General features: G+C 40.2%; 1 protein-coding gene across 7 annotated transcripts in view; it reads right to left on the bottom strand.

Moving 5' to 3' along the window:
* Positions 1 to 23,485, bottom strand: part of RIF1 (replication timing regulatory factor 1) — a 38,993-nt gene that overhangs the window by 9,977 nt on the left and 5,531 nt on the right. For 4 of the 7 annotated variants that reach the window (XM_044438274.1, XM_044438277.1, XM_044438276.1 and 1 more), the window contains exons 5-28: positions 23,345 to 23,436; positions 21,406 to 21,595; positions 20,163 to 20,255; positions 19,938 to 20,076; positions 17,274 to 17,425; positions 16,494 to 16,611; positions 15,697 to 15,870; positions 15,467 to 15,577; positions 15,229 to 15,294; positions 14,680 to 14,780; positions 13,991 to 14,077; positions 11,819 to 11,892; positions 9,720 to 9,900; positions 8,778 to 8,885; positions 8,535 to 8,684; positions 8,331 to 8,430; positions 6,107 to 6,371; positions 5,012 to 5,054; positions 4,331 to 4,533; positions 2,904 to 3,003; positions 2,486 to 2,617; positions 1,689 to 1,834; positions 358 to 447; positions 209 to 275 (exon numbers count right to left, since the gene is read on the bottom strand). In XM_044438274.1, coding sequence (XP_044294209.1) covers positions 209 to 275; positions 358 to 447; positions 1,689 to 1,834; positions 2,486 to 2,617; positions 2,904 to 3,003; positions 4,331 to 4,533; positions 5,012 to 5,054; positions 6,107 to 6,371; positions 8,331 to 8,430; positions 8,535 to 8,684; positions 8,778 to 8,885; positions 9,720 to 9,900; positions 11,819 to 11,892; positions 13,991 to 14,077; positions 14,680 to 14,780; positions 15,229 to 15,294; positions 15,467 to 15,577; positions 15,697 to 15,870; positions 16,494 to 16,611; positions 17,274 to 17,425; positions 19,938 to 20,076; positions 20,163 to 20,255; positions 21,406 to 21,595; positions 23,345 to 23,436 — 2,982 coding nt within the window. The remainder of the gene's footprint in view (positions 1 to 208; positions 276 to 357; positions 448 to 1,688; positions 1,835 to 2,485; positions 2,618 to 2,903; positions 3,004 to 4,330; positions 4,534 to 5,011; positions 5,055 to 6,106; positions 6,372 to 8,330; positions 8,431 to 8,534; positions 8,685 to 8,777; positions 8,886 to 9,719; positions 9,901 to 11,818; positions 11,893 to 13,990; positions 14,078 to 14,679; positions 14,781 to 15,228; positions 15,295 to 15,466; positions 15,578 to 15,696; positions 15,871 to 16,493; positions 16,612 to 17,273; positions 17,426 to 19,937; positions 20,077 to 20,162; positions 20,256 to 21,405; positions 21,596 to 23,344; positions 23,437 to 23,485) is intronic. The other 3 variants (XM_044438275.1, XM_044438280.1, XM_044438279.1) reach the window with 1 other exon arrangement.

The raw sequence follows: 23,485 nt of genomic DNA, 5'->3' as shown, positions 1-23,485 counted from the left end.
CTAACATGGCACTGTACAGGCAGCACTATGCCTTCATTCAAATACAGAGGATCAAAACCATCCAACAAGCTTCAGCATTTCTGAACACTTTGCAAAATTGTGCCAATAGTTCAGCAGTATCTGCTACATCCCCTTCTCTATAAGTTCTTTATCAAGAGTAATTTAAAAAAAGGCTATTACAATCAATTCCCAATAAGCGTCAACGTACCTGGGCTATAATTTTGTTCTCATTCTTCTCATATGCTTCTTTCACATCTACTAAGGCTGCTTTCTCCCTGAAACAAAGGTCACTTGTTTAGGGACACGGGAGATACAAAAACTTTACAGGTCAATGCTCTGCTGGTATTTAAGACTTACAAGGAATCTTCCTGACTCTGCGAATGTTGGGAAAACAAAGCAGTGTCTTGGGATGCATCCAGATCATTGTACATAGTAGGAATATCAACCCTACAAAAAACAGAACTGATCAGTATTCTGATACACGTTACTGAATAAAAGCATATGGCAACTGGATGATTTACAAAACAGTACACTGTCCCGGAACTTAAGCTGGAAAGTGGCTCAAATTTCAGAATGGAGATGGCTATTAAAAAGATCACAAGTGAAGCCTGGGAAAAATTATTCCTCATATTTCTCCTTGCACAAATAAGTAAGTTGCTAACCAAAAGCTCAGGCACGTGTTTGGAAGATTAGATAATTCTAAAGATGTGGATAAACCTAAGCTAGGCACTCTGAAAATAAACTGGGGAAGGCAAGCTCTCCAATTATCTTAGATCCACATAGTAAATGCTTCTGAGATATGCAGATCTCTCTTCATCATGCTCAGGAATTGCTGAGCACAAGGCATGCTGTTTCTTTCACTTTCTCTGACAGAATTCCTAGCTCAGAATATCTTATCTCAGGGTGGTTCCTAGCTCAGAAACTTATAAAGCCAAAAGACCAGTGCAAACATTTTGAAATAGTACCTGTTGTTGGTAAAGCACAGCTTCTCTTTAGAAATACAAATATTTTGCAGTTGTCTACCGTCACATACCTCCCACTTCCACAGGAAGTGTTCAAATTGAAAACAGGATTTTAATTCTGTTGCAAGCTGTTTTCTAGGCAGCACTGAGCCTGCCTAGAAACACCTTCTGGGGGAAGGGGCTGAGTTCTTTATCACTTTCAGGCTGACATCAAGACTTCTGTTCCAGTTAGTTACACATTTTGTGCATGAGAAAGGCGTTATTTCAGGACAGCAGGCTACTGTGAGATGGAGAAAGAGGCAGGTACATGCATGTTTACCATGCAAGAATGTTCTACTGATACTCACCTTCCCTTCTCAAAAACAGCACACACAAAGCAACTCTGAAATGCAGCCTTACCAAAACTGTGCTGAGAATACAGCTTTTTTTTTTTAAAGGTGGAAATATTACAATTTTGTGCAGAAAAGGTGACACGGAGATCTCATACTTTTATTTCTGCATAATACCCTCTAGGAAGCTGAAAGCTTGCTGAAATGACCCCTCTATTCAGAACAGTCTGCAGTCAGAACACTTTTAATTACAGAACATAGCTGGGCAGAGTAAAGTTTAACTAGTTAATTTTTGTTTCTGCAGAAGCACATTAGTAGTATTCACCTATTACTTCTGTCTCTTAAAGCAGAAAAGAGACACAGTGACACTTTATGGAGCAAACACAAAGTCACACACCTTTTTGTTCTTAGAACTTCTTTTTGGTGTTCTGTCAATACTCTCTCTTTTGTCTCTTGAGGAATAAAGACGAAGTCAAGAGTATTTTCTTCTTCCAGCAGCATGTTTTTTCGATTTGGTTTTGGCAGTGGGAATTCTACCTTCATCTATGGCATAATAAAAATTATAAAGGGTAGAGGAATTGCTTGTAACTGGCTCCAGACACAGTCCCAAAATCTTTGCAATGTAAAATGTACTATTCAATCAAATCTCACGAAGCTAAAATCATAATCTTGCTTTACCTTATGCTTACACCTTATACCAGTTTATTAGGTATGACCTAGTTTGCACATAATGTCCAACCAATTCATGGTTGGCTGAAGTCTCATGTGAGCAACTGTGCACTGTTTGCTGTTTTTGGTTGGGATCCAGTTTAATCTCTCTTGTCCCTGGGTTGTTTTGTTGTGATGTGGACATGTGGCACTGTGGACTGTTGAGGAAGAAACAACCCAGGATTTTAACCCAGCAACAAAACCATGGGTTAAAACTCTGAAATGTTCCTCCCTCAACATCCCAGGCTGCCAAGTTCAGATATAATAGATCACAACCGAGGTCATAAACGCTGCAGGAAGGCTCTCCTAGCACCTGGTTACTGGGTGGTTTAGGAATCCGATAAACAAACCACTTTGTTAGTAAGCAAAGTAGAAACCAGCTCATTAATAAGAAAAATCATGATATTTAGGAAGAAAAACTCTAACTGCTGAAAATGCAATGGCCAATATAATACCACTTGATTAGTAAACTTCATTATAACTTACCTTTGCAGGTGTTACATGGGAATTAATACTTTTTTCTTTTAGGTCACTGGTCTTTGCTAGCAAGGAGTCTCTCTTCGCACAAAGATTTACTTCTATTCCACTTATCTTCGCATCCAATTGAGAATTTTCTGTCTGTTACAAAAGAGTTATGCACTAATTTAACAAAAAGCAGTAAAACCTCTAAGGATCTGAGCTCCTGTTGTATAGTCTCACCAACAGGTGTGTGCAAGAATTACTGCTATCAACCGGATTTGTTCAGAGGTACTTGCAATCACTTTCTTTTAAAGCATAGTATACTCAAACTTTGGGAATTTGAAGTTGAATAAAGTTAAACTTCTTCATTCTGGTCTGTTCATCCACAGTGGAAAACCAAGTTTGTTATGGCAAACTCTCAACTCTCAAAAACCATAATACTTACACAATCAGAATTTGTCCCATTAGACTCGCCCATTAGCTCGGTGCTTTCAAAACAAGGCAATGAGAGCATCATCTTCTGCTTAGCTTGCAACAAAACAGATCTGCAAGGATACAACCATGAAGAATGCACTGAAAACCTAAGTCTTGCATAAACAGCTCAAGATTAAGCATTATCAGTTTTTATCTAAAGGCTCAGATGTGAAGATTCATAACCACAAGAAAACTTTGGGTTAATTGCTACACTACAATTTCAAAATCCATAGACTAGTAGTTCGTGCCAAAACCAAAACACCATAAAAGTCTTTTCCTCTTTGGATTGCTTGCATGCTGAAAAATATACTAGTTTTCTGCAGCTGTGAATAAGTGAATCCCAAGATTCTGGTGAACGAGAGTTTCTGCATTGAACTATACTAAGCCTTTATTGCATACTTTTATTTTAAGAATAATTCTTATTACATTGCATATAGAGATGCAGTATTAGTTCAAACAGGAAGGACATGGCACGGTAACAATGAGCCAAGTTAGCTCATCAAAGCTGGGACTGGGAACTTGCTGCCCTCCACACACTTGTGGATTGCAACACCCATTGCTGACAATGGTGGAAGCTGCAGTCTAACATCTGGAGGACAACATGTTCCCTGCACCTGTATGAAAGGTGCCCTGAATCCCAAGCTAGACATGCAGTGGCCCCTGCCCATTTCCCCAAACACACACCACCACCTTGAGAGGAACAGCAAATTGCTGCTACTCAAAATGCCAACTCTGTTTTTCTGTGCATGGAGCTTTAAGCAGGAAGCCCACCAGAGAAGAAAGAATTAAGCAGTCCCTCTCCTGGCCATTTAATGCTTATATCTGCTGCCACCCAAACCTGCTTGTGGTTTCTAAATGAAAAGGTTGGGAAAGCAATGTAAGTACTTCAGTTTTCATGTAAGGATAAAGTACACAACATACAATTACTTGCTTTAATATGCAGGTATCATGTTTAAAAGCTCCTATGTAAGTGCTTCAGATTTAACAGATGCTAGAACAAAACATACAAGATACAGTCCACACTTGCAGGGCTTCTGCTCATGGGACACTGTGGCAGTGGAAGAGGAGAGATTTTCATCGCTTCCTCCTTCCACCTGCAGCTCCCAGTGCCACTTTCCATGCTGTTCCGGAGACTCCTGCACCCTCAGAGGTTCAGAGAACCTTCAGAGGAGGTTTTCGGGGGACAATGCAAAACTTATTCTCCCTTTCTTCCAGCAGGAGCCTCTGGTGGATACAAGCCCCTCTTGCAGACAGAAGGAATCTTTCTGTTCACAAAAGGACATGCCTGGATTTGTTTGTTTTATAGTCATATCTGGGTGAAGGGAAGTCTCTGCAAGGGTCAAACATGTATATTGGCTTGCCTGTAGGGAACAGCACATGCAAAACAAACATTCTTACTTTAATTCTTCTGGGTAGGTCAGCATTACAGCTTTACCAAATGATGCATTCCAGAACTGAACAGCTTGATTGCGCATCTGTTTATTTTTGTGTGAAAGCATGACACACAGCAGTGGAGACAGCTCTTGCAGTAGTGCACCGTCAAAGGATCCAGTATAGTGGGACTGCCAACAACTAATACTTTCTGCCAGTAACTTTTCAAACTGGAAAAACAAAGAAATCCATTAGCAATGCTTCAGAGGCAAAAACAGGTCACAAGTGGTAATTAGCTAAATCTAACGTATTCATTTCTGTATTACTTTCCCAAAGCTGCCTGCATTGATCAAGTTTCTCTCTGCCTCCTCCACTGTGATGTGAGGAAGTTCTAGAAGTTTCATAACGTTACAGCATCACAGATATGAGGCATCTGCTTGTGCTAAAACAGAGGCTGGCCACCTGTTGCCCTCCATGTTTCAGACCAGTAGATCCTTAATCCCAGTCAGACAGCCTGGGGCCTTTGAGGGGCTGAAGTCCAAGACATGTGGAAGATATGGTATCATCCATCCTTGTACGAGAATGATGGAGTTAATTATAAACACATCCACTGTAAGTTACAGGATTGGCCTTAAGGATGCAAAGCACTAAATAAAGTTTGTTGTACTAAGACAGAAAGGCAATTTTCTATCTACGATATTTAATTACCTTGTTGTTGTGTCCATTTGTCATTTTAGATGCATTAGAAGACCTGGCAGGGAAAGGAGATAATATGTGAACAGCCATGCAATGACATAAGTCCTGCTTTTCTAAGTGCCATCTTAAGAATGGAGTCAGATGAATTGACACGTAACAATATAAGCAAGAAAAAATGGATTAGTTAAAAGGACTGGATAGCACAGCAATGCAGTATGTCAGTTATTAACTTTTTTAAAAAATAAACTAACTTCAAACCGTAGATCCCAAATAAATTATTTGGACAAAGCATACAGTGGGAGGTACCCAAGGATGTCTGTAGAACCTATTGCTAGTGCACCAAGACATTAGTAGTCTCCAAAGCTATTGGAAATGTGGGGAAAGAGCCAGTTCTGGAATGTCACTGAGCAGTCCCTCTCAGAAGGGATCATCCCATCCAGGATACTAGTGTTTCTGCTTGTTTCTGGATTGTTTTTGGAGATGTTTGTTTCCTAGGCTGTGCTAGCAGTTGGTCCACAGATATAATGGAATGGAGTCACAGAAGCAGTATTGGATACTCCCATTTTATTCAGATGCATCTGCTGACCTTGTAGTACACTGGTTGCCTTCAGAAAGCAGCTTAAGCCCTGACTCAAGCCTTCTGTAGCTTTTCATTAAGGAAATCTTAGTTGACCAGTCGTAACAGTTATAGTTGACTGGTCGTATGCACAAATGGTTCAGAGAAGTTGCTCTGAAGACAGAAAGCACCCTTTTATTTAAGGATGATATACACATGTATTATAACAAATATTTTTGAAAAGTACTCCTTTTTTTGCAAATGCTCAAATTGGAAAACAATCCTTTTAAAAGACAGTTGCTCACGTTGACTTCTTAAATCAGTACATCTAGCCAACAACAAATGTGATTAAACTGAGAGCATTTGCTACAGAATAGTCTATAAAAACTTTGAACAAACAGCAGACCTAGAATTTCTGCATCAAAATGCTACTTAGTTGCTGTCAATCTTCCAGTTAAATATGAACTCCTGAACTTCTTCAAACACCTACATGCAACAAGTTACCAACAGGAGCAAAGACAGAAACTACTCTGCCACCTCCACATACTTACTTTATTTTTTCATAAAATGCTGCTACTGGTTTCGTAATTGTTCCAAACAGAGATCGAATGACGGAAGGCAAAGAGATGTGGCCAATGATATTCTGAAGAACACCAACAACAGATGTACCAACAGCAGCCAGTTTTTCAGAGCCAGATTCTTTGGATGCAAGCGTCTGAAGAGAGTTTACCATTATCATCAAAAGTTTGATTAAAGATGACAGTTTGCCAAGAGGATCTTTCTTCTTTTTGGACCAGTCTGTAGGTATCTGTGGGGCTGAAAAACAGTTTAAGTCAATAGTGCTGTTTTAAGCAAGACTGCATTGACTCTATGTTGAAATTAAAAGTTATGGCAAGCACTTGCCCTTCAGTTGTAGATTCTGATATCTTACCATTGGAAAATGTCTACTATGGAAGAAAGGAACTTAATATTTCAAAAAGAACATATGTACTCATTCACTAAGTAATGGTGCCAGGGTGGTATAGTGGTTGGAGAACTGGGTTCTAGTCTCCACTTGACTGTTAAGTTCACTGGGTGACTTTGGGCCAGGCAATGCCTCTTAGTCTAATCTACTTTACAGGGTTATTCCTGTGAGGATACAACGGAAAGGAACAGAATCTTGTAATCTTACAAAAGGAAGGAGGGATATAAGTGTAACAATAGCAGTAGTAGTGGACTGGCCCTTCACAAAAATATGCAAGAGTAGCACTCCTTGCAAGATTAAGTCCATCCTTTCCACAGTAACTTCACTTGTAACAAGCACTTTGCTTATAATACCTAGTACCATCAGCAAATGCCAATCTAGTTGAAGAACTTAACCTGGATATTTTAAAGCAGTCCACTGCAGTTGATTTCTGTAGAAGCTTCAGTACTTAAGGCAAGCTACAAAAGCAACTTGATGATTTACAATAACTTTTCTAACCTTGCTAATGACTATGTACAGTGGACTACCGTGGTCACTCAACTGCCAAGAGCTAGGAGTGACTGAACAGATGCAGCAACCATTTTTTCTCACAATAAAAACCTAAAATAAAATAAAAATTCCTAAAATTTGGAATCATTATTGCTTAAAATTTTATTGCCAGTCTTTAGGAGAAACTGTTTATGCAGCCAAAACAGCACCACCGAAAAGGAAAATTTTGGCAGCAGACTCAGGAATTCTGAGGTTTGTGGGAGAACCACAAATCTTCAGAATTACAGATCTTTAGAAAGGAACCCCACAAAGCAGTCCAGGGATAACTGAGCATACTCAGTGATCAGGAATGAGAGCTAGTTATAGTTGCTAAGAGTGAAGGAGTGGAACTCAGGTGATATAGGTTCTAGTTTCATTCAGCCATGGAGCTAATTGGGTGACCTCGGGCCAGTCACAGACTCTCAGCCCAACCAACCTCCCAGGGTTGTTGTTGCAAGGATAATACTGAGAGGAGGATTATGTCAACTGCCTTGAGTGGGGTGAAAAGGCAAAATGAAAGCATAATAAATAAATGCTGGACGCTGGGAAGGGGGATGGAACGTCTAGTAATAAGTGAACGAGGAGGAAAGCAGCAGCATAAAAATGGGTAAGACAATAATTTCATTCTCTGGATAGATTGTTGCCCAAGAAGTTATTTTTAGATGTCCCCAGGGACAGAAATGAGAGGTGCATGTAGGTCCAGCTGTAGGTTAGGCTGAAGTTAAGATGGTAGCTTACAGCACTGCATTTTTAACCAGTGTTCCACATTAGAGGTTGAGCTGAGAGCATTATATAACCATATACATTAAATGTTCAGAAACTAAACTAGATTTTCATACAATCAAGACCCACGTTAGAGCAAGGATTCCTAAGCATCTTAGCCAAAGGCTCTGGCAACCAGGGATGCAACACAACATCGTGTTGAGGTGCCTGTTTGTATATGCTAAAAGCAAGCTCTCAACTGGTCCTTATGAAGCCAAAACAGCACCATCCACATACAAGGAGGAAGTTATTTATTGCATTTATATCCTGTTATTAGAAGGCTTGGAAAATCCCAAAGTCTACCGAAATTATAATTAAAAACAAAGAGGATTTTTTCCCTTCAGAAACAGTTCCAACAGGGCTGATTATGCTCATTGGACACTGAATTCTACCTGACTGGGGGCAGGGGGTGGGACCAGAATGTCAGACATGGCAAGAGAGGGAAAGGAATGAAATATGCTGAACTGGAGGACTCCGTACTGGAAAGTTTGTGACAGGACACAGTTAGTGTTTATTCTTACATGTATTTGCTGGCTGCAATTTATTACCATAGGGTGCAAAATTGATGCAATCAACCATAACTGATGCAATCTGTGAGAGACCTTCCAACATGGACTGATTCTGGAAAAGAAGCAACGTAGATTTTTCAAGTTAGCGAAGAAAGGGCAAGGCAGGTGATAAGTTGCATACAGAATCAGGTCACATTTTAAATAGTGTATTCTTACCATATGAGTTTCATCTTCTAACTCAGGTAGTATTTTGGCACAGAGTTCTTCACAGCATAAATTATCTTCCGCTGTTGCTACCAGCAATGCACAACGGGCAAATGCTCTATAGAGTTCTGACCAGGAACGCAGTAATGTTTTCATTGTGGGCTGAAGCAAAAGAAGAAAAAAGTCCATGTCACCACAGTGCTTTTCCAAATGGTATTTGCTACTATATGCACTTAAATAAAATTAGTTTCCTACCCGTGGAAATTCAGAAGATGGGAATATATGGTTCACAGGGAGCAACAATGCACTGTAAATCGGACTGAAGTTATGTTCCAAAGCATCACCTTGATTTACTTCATTTGTCTAAGGAAAAAATAGTCAAGATGTGTTTGTGGATACCTGGAATGCAATCTTTTAAAAAATCGTATATTGTTTTCTACAATCAGAAACTTGCACAATTTATATATTTTTAATTGAGTTAGGTGATACCAACTTTAAAAAAACAAATTCAGCAGTGTTTTTACTTCTCAAGCAAACACTGAACATATGGTAAAACAAAACATGCAATGACCAAGGGACTACATATGTTTTAAGTACGCAAATGTAGATATTGTTTGTTTCCAAGACACTAGTAGCACCTGAGAATTCCATATAAGATATGCAAATATATGTACACTTAAGTATAGTTAATTTTGAGGCTGGCATACAAAGTACCCATGAATTAAATTGCATATGGTTAAGTAGTGCAAGCTGTGTCAGGAATGCTTCAAAACTGTGCATGCTCAATAGGAACTTTGACTGTTTTGTTCAAGCACTTGACCCTAATGCCAAAGTCACACTGCATTTCAGAAACTCTCTACAGTTTGAAAAGTCATTTGCCATCCTGAATTGCAGTGGCTAATTATATTGGATAGGCAAATCCAAGAACTTCTGTTGACAACAATGTTTATTAGCATCACAGCTAGACTTTTCTGCAAATTGTGAACAATCGAAGACTCCTCAAGCATCTTATAAACTGTTGGTCCCCTTGTGAAAAAATGAATCAAGAAAAATGAAAATTATTCAAAATCCAGCATCATAAAGGCACTTACTGATATTTCAGTCTGTACTGACATGTAGCCACCAAGTGAAGAGTTTATCAAGTAAGTGCCTTATAATTCTATACAGTAAGGTTTCAGGTTGATAAATTCACAGTACCTGGTTAATCCAGTCAGTTAATGGGTTAACTACAATACTCCATATTCTCCAGAGATGTTCTTTGTTTTCCAAGTATTGTGCGCTATGATTAACAACTGTGAACACAGACTCACTGAAAGCCAAAGGAGATGTAGGGCCCGACAAAACAGATCTGACAAGAGATTCATAGTTCAAGAAAAACCTAATGGTCAAAAAAGAGAAAAAACCTGTCATTAACAGAAGGTCAAAGCTAAATCTATTCAGCAACTGAATTATATTTGTATTACTGGATTAAATTACACACATTCACTCACACAAACACTGGAGAACCAGTGTAGTACAGTGGTTAGAGTGCTGGACTGGGGACCTACTTCAGACAATTGTTGCTGCAAGGTTAAAACAGAGTTATTATACGCTGCCTTGTAAATTACAAGAGTAATTTAACCATCCTCATCATCAACCTGCCTTTCCACCTTCATGTTCAAGGTGGCTAAAATAAAATACCATCAGATCAACCGTTACATTTAAAAGCTACTTGATATCTCCAAAGTGCAACACAGGCAGACTAAGTCCCAATTTGTTCATCCATTACCAACAGCAAACATCGTTTTAGAACTTGAGCAAGGTGTCCATGCCATACTGGTGACATGAAACTTTGGAATGCCATCCAGACCCTCCCAGTAGTTGTGTGTGTGTTAAATAGCAAGGCAGATAAAAAGGAGAACACCTGGCCTGGAATAGCCCACTCAACCAGAGCATAAAGTCACCTGACTCTGGCATTGCAATGCAGATGACCCACCTGAGGTCATCTGAAGGCCAAGCACCACCACTCAGCCAATCTTATCAGTAGATAAGGAGCCCAGGTGCTTGAACAATAGGAATCTGTTACAATCTCTCAGAGCTGGAGATGAGCCATTGCTGGACAGTCCACAGACACACAAATAAGAGATTCCTCCGAAACCTCTGGCCAGGCATGGGGGAAGGGACCACAGGAGATACATCATCCCACTGAGAAAGGAAGGGGGTGTATTCTCCTTCAGCACAGGTACCAGGAACAAGTCTCCCAGGAAACAGGAGTGCTTCAGCCAATCCCAGGAGTTTGCCTAAGGTTTCTCTGACATATGAACCCAGTTGTGGTTTTTTTCCTCCCAACCCAAGGCCAAAGCCCTGATACAGACACCAAGATAATTTACCAAAGGACATTTCTCCCAAGCCACCAGGTAGGGAGCTTAGTGCAGGGTTGTGCTAGCTAGACTTGACTAGTTTGTTCTTTGCTATTAATCTGGTAATTTGAACTGCTTTCTTTGCCTCTTAACGGTTTACTAGTGTGTGCCCAGAATCTGACCAATTTTCCTCCCATTCTGTACTTTTTCTGAATCCTTAATAAATCTTTTACCTGGTTTTTACCCAAATCCAGAGTTTGTACTTTGGGAATTAAACTGGGGATGCTCACAAGAAGCACTTTATGCTTTGGGTCACATTACACTGTGGCAAACCCCATTTTGCATGCAACTTACCAGGTGCAACCTACAACCAAGCTGCAGTTCCTCTAAGGCACAGTGGGCTACAAAGAAGAGCCCTCAAGGGCAGAGAAGACAAGGTTGGCTTTATTCTAGGTGGTGGCAGGTCTAAGTCACACTGAACTCAACCTAGGTAATCTGCATCATTTGTTAGTTTACCCTAAAAGTGGTTCCTGCTGTGAAGCCAGCATTCATTTTATGCCTCAACTTCAAAATGCTGATACCAGCTGGTGTGAGTATGGCAGGATGTCCATGCTGAAAGAGTCAGACTGAGACTCCAGAGCTCTGGACCCAGCAATCTCTCTGGATCTGCTCCACACAAGAAGTCAATAATACAGTACAATCATAATCCACCTGGCCAAAATGGTCTGTATGATCCCTCTTCTACTATGGGTGCTGGTAACTTACAGAACCAATTAAGTAGTCTTAATTTGGACTTTTAGAACTGGGGCAGTAGAGTAGAAGATTACATTCAGTGCAATATATGTTATGGGACAATGCACTTTTACATTAAGAGAAAATTATCATTTTGCACAGAATAAACCCTCTTAACCATAATTCAACTCAGAACAGGATATTGCAAAGATATATTTAACCTACCTTTCATCTTGAACACAGCATTCCAAGAGTTCTTTACGAAAGGAAAGCTGAATTAAAAACAATGCTGGTGTTCCCTGGCAAGAAAGAGAACCACAGCATTTTTCAGCAAGCCTGCTATGTGACATAACAAAAATAGAGCTTTAAATATTTATGAAATTGTTCTAGCTACCCCATAAACCTGCCTCCACTTTTAGGAGTCCACAACTATGCTTCCTTAAGTTCCAAGCTATAAATACTTGCTGTAAGCTTCAGCTACTTAACAGTAGCATGACATGAAATGCTACTGTTAAGATTTCTGGTGTTCTTGGAAGAATGCAGAAAACAAGGTCTCTTTCTTAGTCTGTGGCAGACCTACTTGAAGACAACTTTAAAATCTTTTCGGTTTTATTCTCTTTATCTTAATTATTGTAATTTTACTAGTACTGCATTTTTTTATTTTTACCTAATTGTAATTTTGTGCTTTATTTATTGGCTGGTCAATGACTGAAAAAAGAATTGATCGACCTTTTCAGTGCCTGGCTAAGATCCACCATTTGCCAAGATATTCGCCAACTCCAAGTAACACATGGGGTGGCGGTACTGTCAGTTGTTTTTAAACCACCTTCAGTACTATTTTATGACGTATTTTCTCCTGGAATCTGTAATTTCCATTTCCGTATTAGTAGGGGTGGGGGAGAAAGAACCCATTTTCTCCAGAAGCTTTTTATACACAACCCAAATAACTGGAACATGCTCTTCCCAGCAAATCAGCACCGTGTCTCACCTGCTATCGAAAGGTGCTTGCTGACACAAACTATCTCCAGGGACTGAAAGGGCCTAAGCACCACAATGCCTCATGTTTCTGTTGCTATTTAGGGTGACCTCGAAACAATGTTCAAGCAAAGTCTTAGAACCCTGTGCTTGAGATCTTTCTCCTTTAAGCACAAAGCCATGGTGGGGTAGAAGATTTTTATCTTGAGCAATCAACCTGGCTCACACTGATAAAACAGATACATCCCAAGTCAGACAAGATTATCGCAAACAATGGAGCTGCTGCTAGACCTTGTGGAGCATGTCCAGGACTGTGCAGCCCAGAGACCCCCACACAATCACCCACAGATCAGGAGATGGAGCCATGGCAAGCAGGCCTGGCATCAAAAACTGGACTGCTGTGGCATGCCGGGGCCCACCAAGGCTGATGCTGATCACTGCACCATCCCTTCGGATCTGTTTCAAATAGAGCAAGGGCTGGCACACACATGGTCAACAGATGCTCATTTTATTATTTTTACTTTAAAACGATTTTGTCCCTTTTTACAAAAAAAATGGGGCTTATTTCCAGAAAAATGTGTCTAATGTCAGGGCATCAAATGCAAATTCCATTTAATTTCTGTGCTCATCCTGTGCTATGAATTTAAAATGTGAAACTACATTTGATCAGAGATGGTCTTTCTTGCCTTTTAAATCAGGAGTGGTAAACAGTTAATTCTGAAAAATATGAATAATGTAGAATGAGTTGGCTAGTATGAAAAGTGAGGCTGAGGGAAGAAGAGAACGTTTGTCACAGCTGAAGTGACACACACAGTAATCTAAAGGGTTCTTCCCGTAAGAACAAGTGCTAAATTTTCCTAGTTCCACCACCGGCATCTAGATAAAGCAAAAGCAGTGCACAGCAGAAGTAGGCTCCTGGTTCCCCCTTTATCCACCTCCACATTGCTCCTGGAATCCTTCTCACAAGAGCGTTGTCTAAGGGACAGGACTGCCCTGACAGAGCAGGCAACAGAAGACCAGCAAGCACGAGATAGTGAGTTTCTGCTTCCCTCCTTGCTGTCCTATGTATCAGCTGGCCATACATAACACCACATTAATCTACCTGGGATCTCATCAGGTACACCAGCCTTCCCCGACCTGGTGGCCTTCCAAGACATTTGGATCACAACTCCCAGAATTCCCACTGGGCAGGGCCATTGACTGGGAATTGTGGATGTTGCATTCCAAATGTGTCTGAAAGGGACAAGCTTAGGGAAGGCTGAGATATACAAATCTTTGTTTACCGAAAGCAGGTTTAAAGATAGAAATTTAGATTCTGCCTGGAAGCTAATGTTTTGGGAAACAGAGGTTATGAATGTACGAAAGTTCAATACTGATTCCTCTTTTAATGTATTTAGGGATAGCACACACAATCTTACTTACATTCAGAAGATCCATGTCAGCAATCTGATAGGCTGGTGATCCTAATACTTTTGGAGGCAATTCTTTAATTGTGATTTCTATAAGGGACTAATGGAAAAGACAAGAATTCATTATAAAACTAAAATAGAAGGCAAAAAGGGTTATCTGATTTCTACACAAAAGCGCTATTGATCTTGTTTTAAAGTTAGCAGGGAGAAAAGGCTTGCCAGAATCTGTGTTCTGCAGTGTGGGCAAAAAAGAGAAGCCCTCACAGTGGAGCTCAATTAGATTTGCACACCTGATTTGTGCAAACTATTAAGAAGTATGTACAGCCTAGAGTGACCTTGTTCACATGTAATGCCTATCCATGGATTGCTGAGGTCATGCAGGAAAGTGTCAGCAAGCACATTTCCTTGAGACTGTCTATTGGTTCCATGTTGTTTCCCAATTACAGAACATACCAGGAACACCACATTCCTGGGTTGGTTCAGGTGCCAGTACTATGGTAGCTGAGGGATGAACAACCCAGAGTCTGCATGGTTTTGTTGTTGGGATATCAGTGCTAGAATTTCAGTGAATGAAACCCATTTCCTGAGTAAGTTACGGACCAACTTCTGAGCAAATGGCCAGCCAAGTGGAAACCTGTACCATTTAGGATTCAAATCGCACAGACACAGCACTTTTAACAGAGAGACTATATTAACACTTACCAGTGACTTTAATACAGGCAGCTCATTTGACATAACGATGTTTTTTAAGGCTTGCAGCAGTGCAGTTAGTAACTCTGAATTCTGCCGCTCTCTTTTGCTGCCTACAAGTAAATGAAGCAAAATGAAGCTTTTTAAAATTAACATCATTACTTAGAATAAAATTGAAAACCTTAGATTCTCTGATGCAAGAGTTTTGTTCTTAGTAAAATCACTCATGGCTACTGTAGTGAGTCTGCACACTATACAAACGGCTGTAAGAGCTGTATTGTACAAACAGTTCACAGACAGCACCTTGTTATTCACTGCATTTATGTAACTGTTACACCAATGTCATTCAGCCCTAAGCATACCGGAATACACTCAGTACTGATACAGGCTCTTCATAATTCGGTATTCAGACTGAATTAGTTTCTTTGAAGATTGGTACTGCTGCCTTGCCTGATAGTTACAGCAAAAATCTTTAGGCGTTTACACTGAGGAATTATCGGATTTTTGCTTTCATATGATTCCCTAGTTTAAATTATGCATAAAACAGAAAAAAACACTGGCTACCTGATTCAATTGCAGCTCTTACAAAGCCAATTACTTCCTTCCATATGGCACTTAGAATAACATCTGCAAGACAAGAGTTGGATGAAGGACAAATCAGCAAAAATAGCCAAGAAGCAAGCAGACATTAAATATCTTATCAGTAACCAATGGAAAAGCTAGATGACAAGTCTAATGTACTGTTAGATGAATCTATTTTGCAAGGTGTATAAAATGCAGCAAAACTTTTAAGTCTTACCAGAAGCATCTTTTCCAATTGCAATGAAACCATCCTGAACTGCATTTATGAATGTATTGGCATGTTTACAGAAGAAGGAAGGGCTGGCAATTACTGGGTATTGAAGAGGTTCTAGGTGGGAAGAGAGCACATGTTTTAATAACTGTCAAAAGATAGACTAAGTCCACTGCTTTAAAAAAATCAGGCAGTACAAGATGCTATTGTAAGCTTTTCAAAAATATTTAACATACCTAGACTAAATACAACACTGTTTTCCTTGGCAAAAGTTAAAACCTCCGGCCCCATGAAGAAGTGAAGGAGCATTTCAATTCCTAGAAGTCGAATGGATGGAATGGGCACAACTCCACTTGTGCTAGAATTCAGTTTCACCCTTGGACTGGGAGATGTTCCAAAAGGGAAGACACCTAAAACAGAAAATTGCAATGTTTTTCATGAGCACATCATTTCTACTAGAAATACTGTTTTATGCATATGAAGGAGCACACAAAATTATATCTAAGCAAAGGAGGTGGAGGCAAATCTATCTGAAAACACTTCAGAACACTCACATTTCAAGAAGGCACTCCAAGTTCTACACTCCTTGCCTGAACATATGTAGAGAGTTATACCAGTTTCAGTGGTGCTTAGTTTTGCACAAGAATGCTCACTAATGTAGCCACAGAATCCCAATTTGTAATGTGCTCAACATTAAAAAAAATCCGTTTTTTGAGGATAAAGTAGCTATTTTAGATTAAAAACTCCTTGGGGCAAGGACTGTCTGGGGTTTTTTTTTATGTTTTGCTCATAGTGCTTCACAGAACCACATGATTTGTATAAAAACACTATCTGAATATACAGATACACTGCTTAAATATTACTCCTGTAACATTTCAGTCTCAGCCTTCAAAAAGGGAGTTGGGGCAGTATACATGGAGCCATTGTATCTTATCTGCACAGTACTCCAAGTGGTAGTAGAAAACTGAAAACTGTCACCTTTTCTTTCACACTTGCTTAACTGGAATTAGTTGGAAAGAGGCTTGCCCCATACCTGATTTCTGTGCAGAACCTGCTGATGCTAAACTCTGATTAATGGATAACCGAGATGAATTTCCTTGTAATAGAGAGGCATCTAAACTTAAAGTGCTCTGAATTAATGGCACACAAACCTAAAATAAAAAACACAGAAGCACAACATGAAGCACAAAACCGGTTTAACTTGGCAGATTTGGTCTCAATAGTCTGACTCAGCATTTCTATGCAAGGAGTGTTGCATAAAGTGAATAACTAGTAAATGGGTTAATGCATGCCAAAGCAGACCCCAAACGCTGGGTACTGCTTTCAGATGCAAACTGATTCATCACAGACATAGTACAGCATTAGGCACATAGACGTCTTGCTTTGTTTGGGAATCCTTGATCACAGCAAATAGACTTGAAGCTAAACTTGAGTAGTGCGGTTATTTAGAAAATGATTTAGGCAAAATACTAATATTTAACATAAGCTACTGGATGTTTGGGTATTTTCCCTTCATAGTTCTATGTAGTTTAGATCCCAGGACTTAGTCATGTTCTGGTTATTTTAAAGTGAAATAAATGCCTTCACTGAGCTCAAGGTTTACGACTGACAAAAGTTCTTTCATTCAGAACACTGAGATATGAAGAAAACATAATTATTAGATCAATCCTAAATACTGTGAAGTACAAATGCTTTTAATAATCTGTTTAAGAAATACTCTTGTTTAATCTAGGTCAAATAATAGAAATCCATGTCTCTCCAGAAACCTGCTGTAACTATTGCATAATATTACTGGTAAACAAAATTCATATACCTGCTCAAAGTGGACTGGGAGTTGAGGCCCAAGCCTCATCAGTAAATACCACCACACCTCTAACTTTGTCAGTGCCAGAGCTTCAGTCCTCACATGGATGGAACTCAGCGGTTGCATGAGCAGCTTCAGTCTTTTTGCACTGCATAAGATCTCTTAGAAAGCAAAGATTGAAAACATGTCTTTGTTATACCTAATGAAAAACCAAGCGCAACTCATACCTTCTGGTCTAGTTTAGCCTCTTTCTGGCATTAACCCAGACATAAAAATGGGGTTTTAGTCAACCAGTATATGCTGCTGTGCGTGCATTTCTCAGAGCCACAAAAATTTACTTGCAGCTTCTACAGATAGGAGAACCAATGCAGACATCTGAATGTCCTTCCTCCTGCTACTGTCTAAAAATATGCAGAACAACTTAGTGTTACGATTGTTACTTCTGGTTCATTGTGCTTTTAATTTAGAAACAGGCTGAGATAAATCTGCTCTTTATGGTGAAAGTAATGGGAGACTAGCCATGCAGGGTTAAGATGGAGATCTCCTCTTTTGCAAACCTTTCCTCCCCTTGAGCACAAGAAAGGCATAAGGAAAGTTGGGTGTTATCTGCAGACATCTGGGTCACCTAAGATCAGTGCCCTGTAAAAGGGTGCTTCCCCAACAGGAAATGTAAATAGGCCAAGAGGTGCTGTATGACACTTGCTGAAGAGCTTCAGGCCACCTATAGGCAGAGTCTCCTGGATCTGTTAATTCCAAATGGTATGTATTTAACATATCTGCAGTCCAAACTACACTTTTCATTCAAGATGCACCCAGCAGCAACATCTTTTATAACTGAAGCAAGCAGACCCCCAATCTGGACCATAGGGGACTCAAGTATAGGAAGCCAGGGAATTTTAACCGCTTGTTCCCTGGATTGGTTGTTATACTCCTGCAATTTATACTTTCAAAAAATGATTCATTAGAGTAAATGGATAACTTGGGGGGCAATATAAATTGCAGGTGCAGCGCCATCTACCCAGATTAAGATGGCAACAGGGGCCCAAAGGGTTCAAGCTCTCCTATGCCCCTCCACAGGATCCCAAATTGCAGCAGGTGCCCTGCACTTAAGAAAAAACATAGCTGCCAACCTTTTAAAAATGGTTTAATGCACTATCACAACCTCTGTAAACCTAAACATTAACCTGCACAAACCTTAGCATAGATCAGAAACAGACAACCTCCAGCCCATGGCCCAAATGCAGCCTACCGGGCTGACCTAACTTGACTTCAGGGTCTCAGACAAGGCCCCTTGCCCACATCCTACCTTTGAAGAGTGCTAGAGAGAGGAATCCTTACTATTACTTCTGATAATACTGCATTGACCAATGCCAGAGGTTTCAAACCATACCATTCACTCACTGGGAAGGTGAGTGTCATACCAAATACCTCACCCACCATGCCTCTTAGTTCTCCCCAGCTGGGTCAGTGACCAACGTGGGGGCTGGAGAAGCTCTAGTTGCTGGCCAGATGAAGTTGGGAAGCATGCCCCATGCCCTAACATTATTCAGCCTGCAGAAGGCTTGGAGAGTCATCTGCCCACCTAAAGCAAAAAGTTTCCCTGTCCAGACTTGTACATTAATATTCCAACCCTAAATAGATTTGCTAAGGACTGAGTCAACAGTACTTATACATAAAAAGCTGATTTAAGATGGTTGCCTGCAATGTGTTACAAAGTAAGAGTTCTGTAAGAGTTCTGTAAATAGCACAAAATCTAAGGTTTTTCCTGTGGGGACAACACTGCTTTCTTTTAGTACTTGACATATAAAATGATACTGCCATCTCCTTGAAGTGGAAGAAAGCAACAATAACCAGACACACTCAATAGCTATACATTTCGACAAGGCAAGAAAGAGTGTTCTCAATTCTCTCCTACCCACTCACAAGCAAGGGAGCTGTTTAACACTGGCCTGTCCTTCAAAAAGGTCGAAGTAGGAGGGTTATGGACTTGCGATGCGTTTCAGAAGTTTGTGCAATATATTTGGTATTTTAATGAAAGTTTATTCACATACAAAACCCTGAAAGTTGGTGTTGTAGCCCTATATGGTGGGCCAGCTTTAGTATCATATTGCAGGTGGGTGTCTGCAAGTAAGAGAATAATGGTTTGCCCAAATGATTCAGCAGGAGAAACAAGAGTGAAGCCTAGAACTTCCTAATTTTTATCACACTCCTTCAGCCACAGCAGTACATTAATGGAGTAGGCAGCTCTTCCATCACCACAGGAAGAGTTAGCTACTGGGCAGTATAGAAATTAAGTACATATAATAGCTGTGCATGATGTGACAAAACATGTTTACCAGCAACTTGAGGTTGGTGGTTTGAGTGAAGCTAAATTGCAATCCAGACTGGAAGACCTGACTAGAACAATATTGTTAAGCATATGCTGTAAAGATACATGGCCAGGGAAATAATTTGTGTGGCTGGGAAAGCGAAGGAGGAGCAAGGTGTACTTGGCCAACGCTTCCTGGTGTGCATGCAATGCTACTGAATGAAACAGAGCTCTTAAGTGCACTTAATTAGGACTCAGTTCATTGAGCTCAATAGGAATTGTTTCTATAGAAGCAGCAGATCACATGAAAATACAGGCTTTTAGTGTAAATATTAATCCAATGTTGCTTTAATACTGTAGCCTACCTGGATTTAGAGCAAAGTTATCTATCAAACTTTTCCATGCAATGAAAGCTATCTTCTTTACCACTGGTGACCCACTACGAAATCCAAGTTCTTCTAACTGCAACAATGAATTGATAAAGCTTCCACTACGATGCAATGCCTGGAAAAGATAATCAGTTTATATACAGTTAACACATCCACATAATCAGTGCCTGTTATTACCTGAAAGAAAGCAAATATTCTTACTTTGCCAAGAAGTTTTATAAACAGGGGCCAGAGTTTCAAAACGTACGTCTCGTTCTTTGATGAAAACAGTTTTTGGAGTTCTGGAATTATTTTCTGCAAAAGTGAAAAACACAGAAGTGATGAAAATGTTCCATACTTTAGTAACTTGGATAATCTCCCACCCCCAGTCACACAAATTAATATAAATATTTGGCAACTATTTAATTACATAAATAAAGCAGCATGGTATTTCATGATTGTGAAATGGAATATCCTGTGCTAAGGATGATTAAAAGAATGAAATAGGTCTATGAACAGACTTTAACTCTGACAGCTAAAAACAGTGTTTGTTCAGCGGCATAATAGCACCAAATGGCAGTTGCTGGGTCTATAGTCCTTGTGTATTGTTCGTGGGCTTCCCAAAGGCATTTTTGTTGACCACTTAAGACAGGGAGCCACTGCCAGACTAGCCAGCCTTCCGTCTGATTCAGCAGTGCTCTTCTGAGGTTGAGCTTACACAAACATAAAACTATTATTATGTCTTGAAATTGGTATTTATTAAATTGTTCACATGGACAGGACAGTGATAAATAGGAGCATTTTAGCCAGATGATGGCTGCTGCATCTGGTATGTAAAAAAGCCCACTGTAGGGAGACAGCAATATTTCATTAGTAATATTGAAAACATATTCAGATTTATCTATAATAAAAGATTGTGCACTTATCGGTCAATTAAGGTTATAGTGCCAACATCCTGAGACCTAGGCACTTGAAACCTAGGCTAATGGAGCCTAGTGGTAAGTACCTTCTGCTTTTTAAAGAATATATTTGCATATTATCTTGTGCACTGTATGCAGCCCTGCTGGCTGGAGGATGGGGAGGGGCGTTTCTGCCTAGATATGCATAACAATGCACTGATAATTAACTTTAATTAATTTAAACATGCCTATTTGGCTGAAGCCTGTATTCAATTAATAGTGGCAGAATTCCCTAACCAGCTTTGTAGTCAGTACAGTTTGAAATCAGGGGAGATTAGCAAAAACAATTAATTTGTGAGAGCTTGCTTGCAGCCTTCACTGCGTAACTGTAAGGAATATTCCCACCCATCCAAAGCCATATCCATTTGTCAAAGATTTTATAAAATACTGTTAGCACGGAGTGATAAGAGTACAGGATAGTTCGGTTCTGCAGTCAGGCCTCCAAGTATATCTGGGATTTCTGTAGGGTTTTGCTTTTTTTTTTTCTGAAGCTGACGTTTACTTACAGTAGTCATCAGTTCTTCAGTGACTGCTGCGACCTCCTGCTGCTTCTGCAATAACAGTGGCATTCCCATCTCCAATGCAGTAGCACCTCTTAATTGTACTTTATGAGCTGAGTGAACAACTAAAGGAATTATCAGCTTGGCCCACCTCACGGCTTCTTCCTCCATGTGGGATGGAGCTTGTTCTATGAGTCTAAATGCAAAAATGCAAGCACTAGAATTAATAATATGACAATACTAGTTGGCAATAATTGCATACACCAGCGATGCTAAAACTGGGTTCTATGTAACTCTGAAGTGCCTCAAAGTTTGCTGGCATTTCCTTAATAATATCAGTCATGAGAAAATAAGATAGTTTGGTTTGACTGCTTAAGTTTGTACAGAAGGCTCTAGAAAGGAACTTTGTCAAAAGTATTTTAGAAGTCTGAGTAAACAATGTCCATTTATCCAGTTAATGTGTGGGTAGTTGAGGCCACCCATTATTACAGTACTGCTTTTGAAGAAGGCCTCCCTGATTTCATTTCCCAGGATCATCCTGAGCATTCTGGTCTGGAGGATGATATTGCTATGACTAAATTAGTTTTGGAGCCAGGAATTTTCACCCATGCTACTCCTGTGGAGGAGTCTTCGCACTTTATATTATCAAGTGTGCTTGACTCTATGCTCTCTCTAACACACAGGGCAACATCTCCAGTACGCCTTTCCCTGTCTTTTCTATACAGTTGATATCCAGAGATATCCAATGGTTATCTCTACTTTATCAAGTTTCCATAATGCCTACTATATCTAGCTTCTCCTTTATCACCAGGCATTCCAGCTCTCACATTTTGGCCCGAAGGCTTCAAATGAAACAGAAGCACCTAAGCACACTATTCCCTTCTATGCAACAAGTGTTCTGGTACTTTGTCCTCTCCAACTGGTTATCATGGCTTAGTGTAACCTTGCTGCCTTCCCCTCTTACACTTGGGCAATTCCCTTAATCCATGTGGTATCTGCACCAAGAAGGCAACCCACCATGCAACCCACACACCATCACAATCCAGCTTTCTATGTTCCTAATGATTAAGCACCCCCTCCCAGAGGGATATCCTCAGTGTGAGCAGATACACACTCACCTTCCAAGGAATGGGTCCCTTCTAAAGGAACATTTCACTCTTCCCCAGAATGACACCCCTTTCTCCATGACCACAGAGTTGGGACCCTGCTAATTGCTCTTCGGGCATCTCATCACTCAACCTGTCTACCCCTCTCTGCTTGTCTAGGTCAACAACCTTGGCTTCAAAGGAATGAAAAGCCAAGAGCTCATTACACTGAGCACACACACGACTTGTGTCCAGTTGGAGGATAGTCATGCACGTGGTACTCAGTGCTATACCCTGGATAGTCCCCACATACCTCCTGGCTTTCACGATTGGTTTAATTGGTATAAATGCATTTTTACCTGAAAATCCATGGGGAATCTGGGTTCTATCAAGTTTGTTTATACTATTGGGAAAGGGCAGTGGTTTTACTTTTCAGTGATTCTTTGCACTTTACCCTCCTGACTAGAAAAGGGAGCAAACTCCCATGCTGTGGCCTCCTCAGCCTTGTTGCTCAACACATTTGCAGGCTGCTGCTTTGTCACTGTGGCTAATAGGTTTCGTCACTGCGGTGCCCTGTGCTTGCAAAGCTCGCTCCCATGTGAGCCTGCCTTATTATATAGCTCTAGGTGGGCTGGCCAACTGCTGCTACCTCGGCTTGTAATTCCTACAACCCTACTGGGGCCATTATTATTTTATGGGTTTATATAAAAGAAGTGAAATAAATGACTGGCAAAAAGCACAAGTGTGGTCGAGCATTCATTACAAATATACTAACAATGACACACAGTCTGATTTTATAGGGTAAACAGATCACAATGTTACTGAGTGATCTGCTTAACATTTTAACATGCAACACATACCGTATGATAACATTTAGTGCTTCATATTCAACCACCATGGAATGTAGTTCTCCTTTAAGTACTGTTTCTAACATAGCAATAATACTGGGTACCTGGAAAACAAGTGAGCCATGGGTAATTGAACCAGGTATTTTAACAAAA

Source organism: Varanus komodoensis, unplaced genomic scaffold, assembly GCF_004798865.1.
Source record: "Varanus komodoensis strain SLA01 unplaced genomic scaffold, ASM479886v1 scaffold32, whole genome shotgun sequence".
In the NCBI taxonomy this organism is placed as follows: domain Eukaryota; kingdom Metazoa; phylum Chordata; class Lepidosauria; order Squamata; family Varanidae; genus Varanus; species Varanus komodoensis.
The sequence above is the reverse complement of the archived record's forward strand: the minus strand, read 5'-3'. Positions and strand labels throughout refer to the sequence as shown.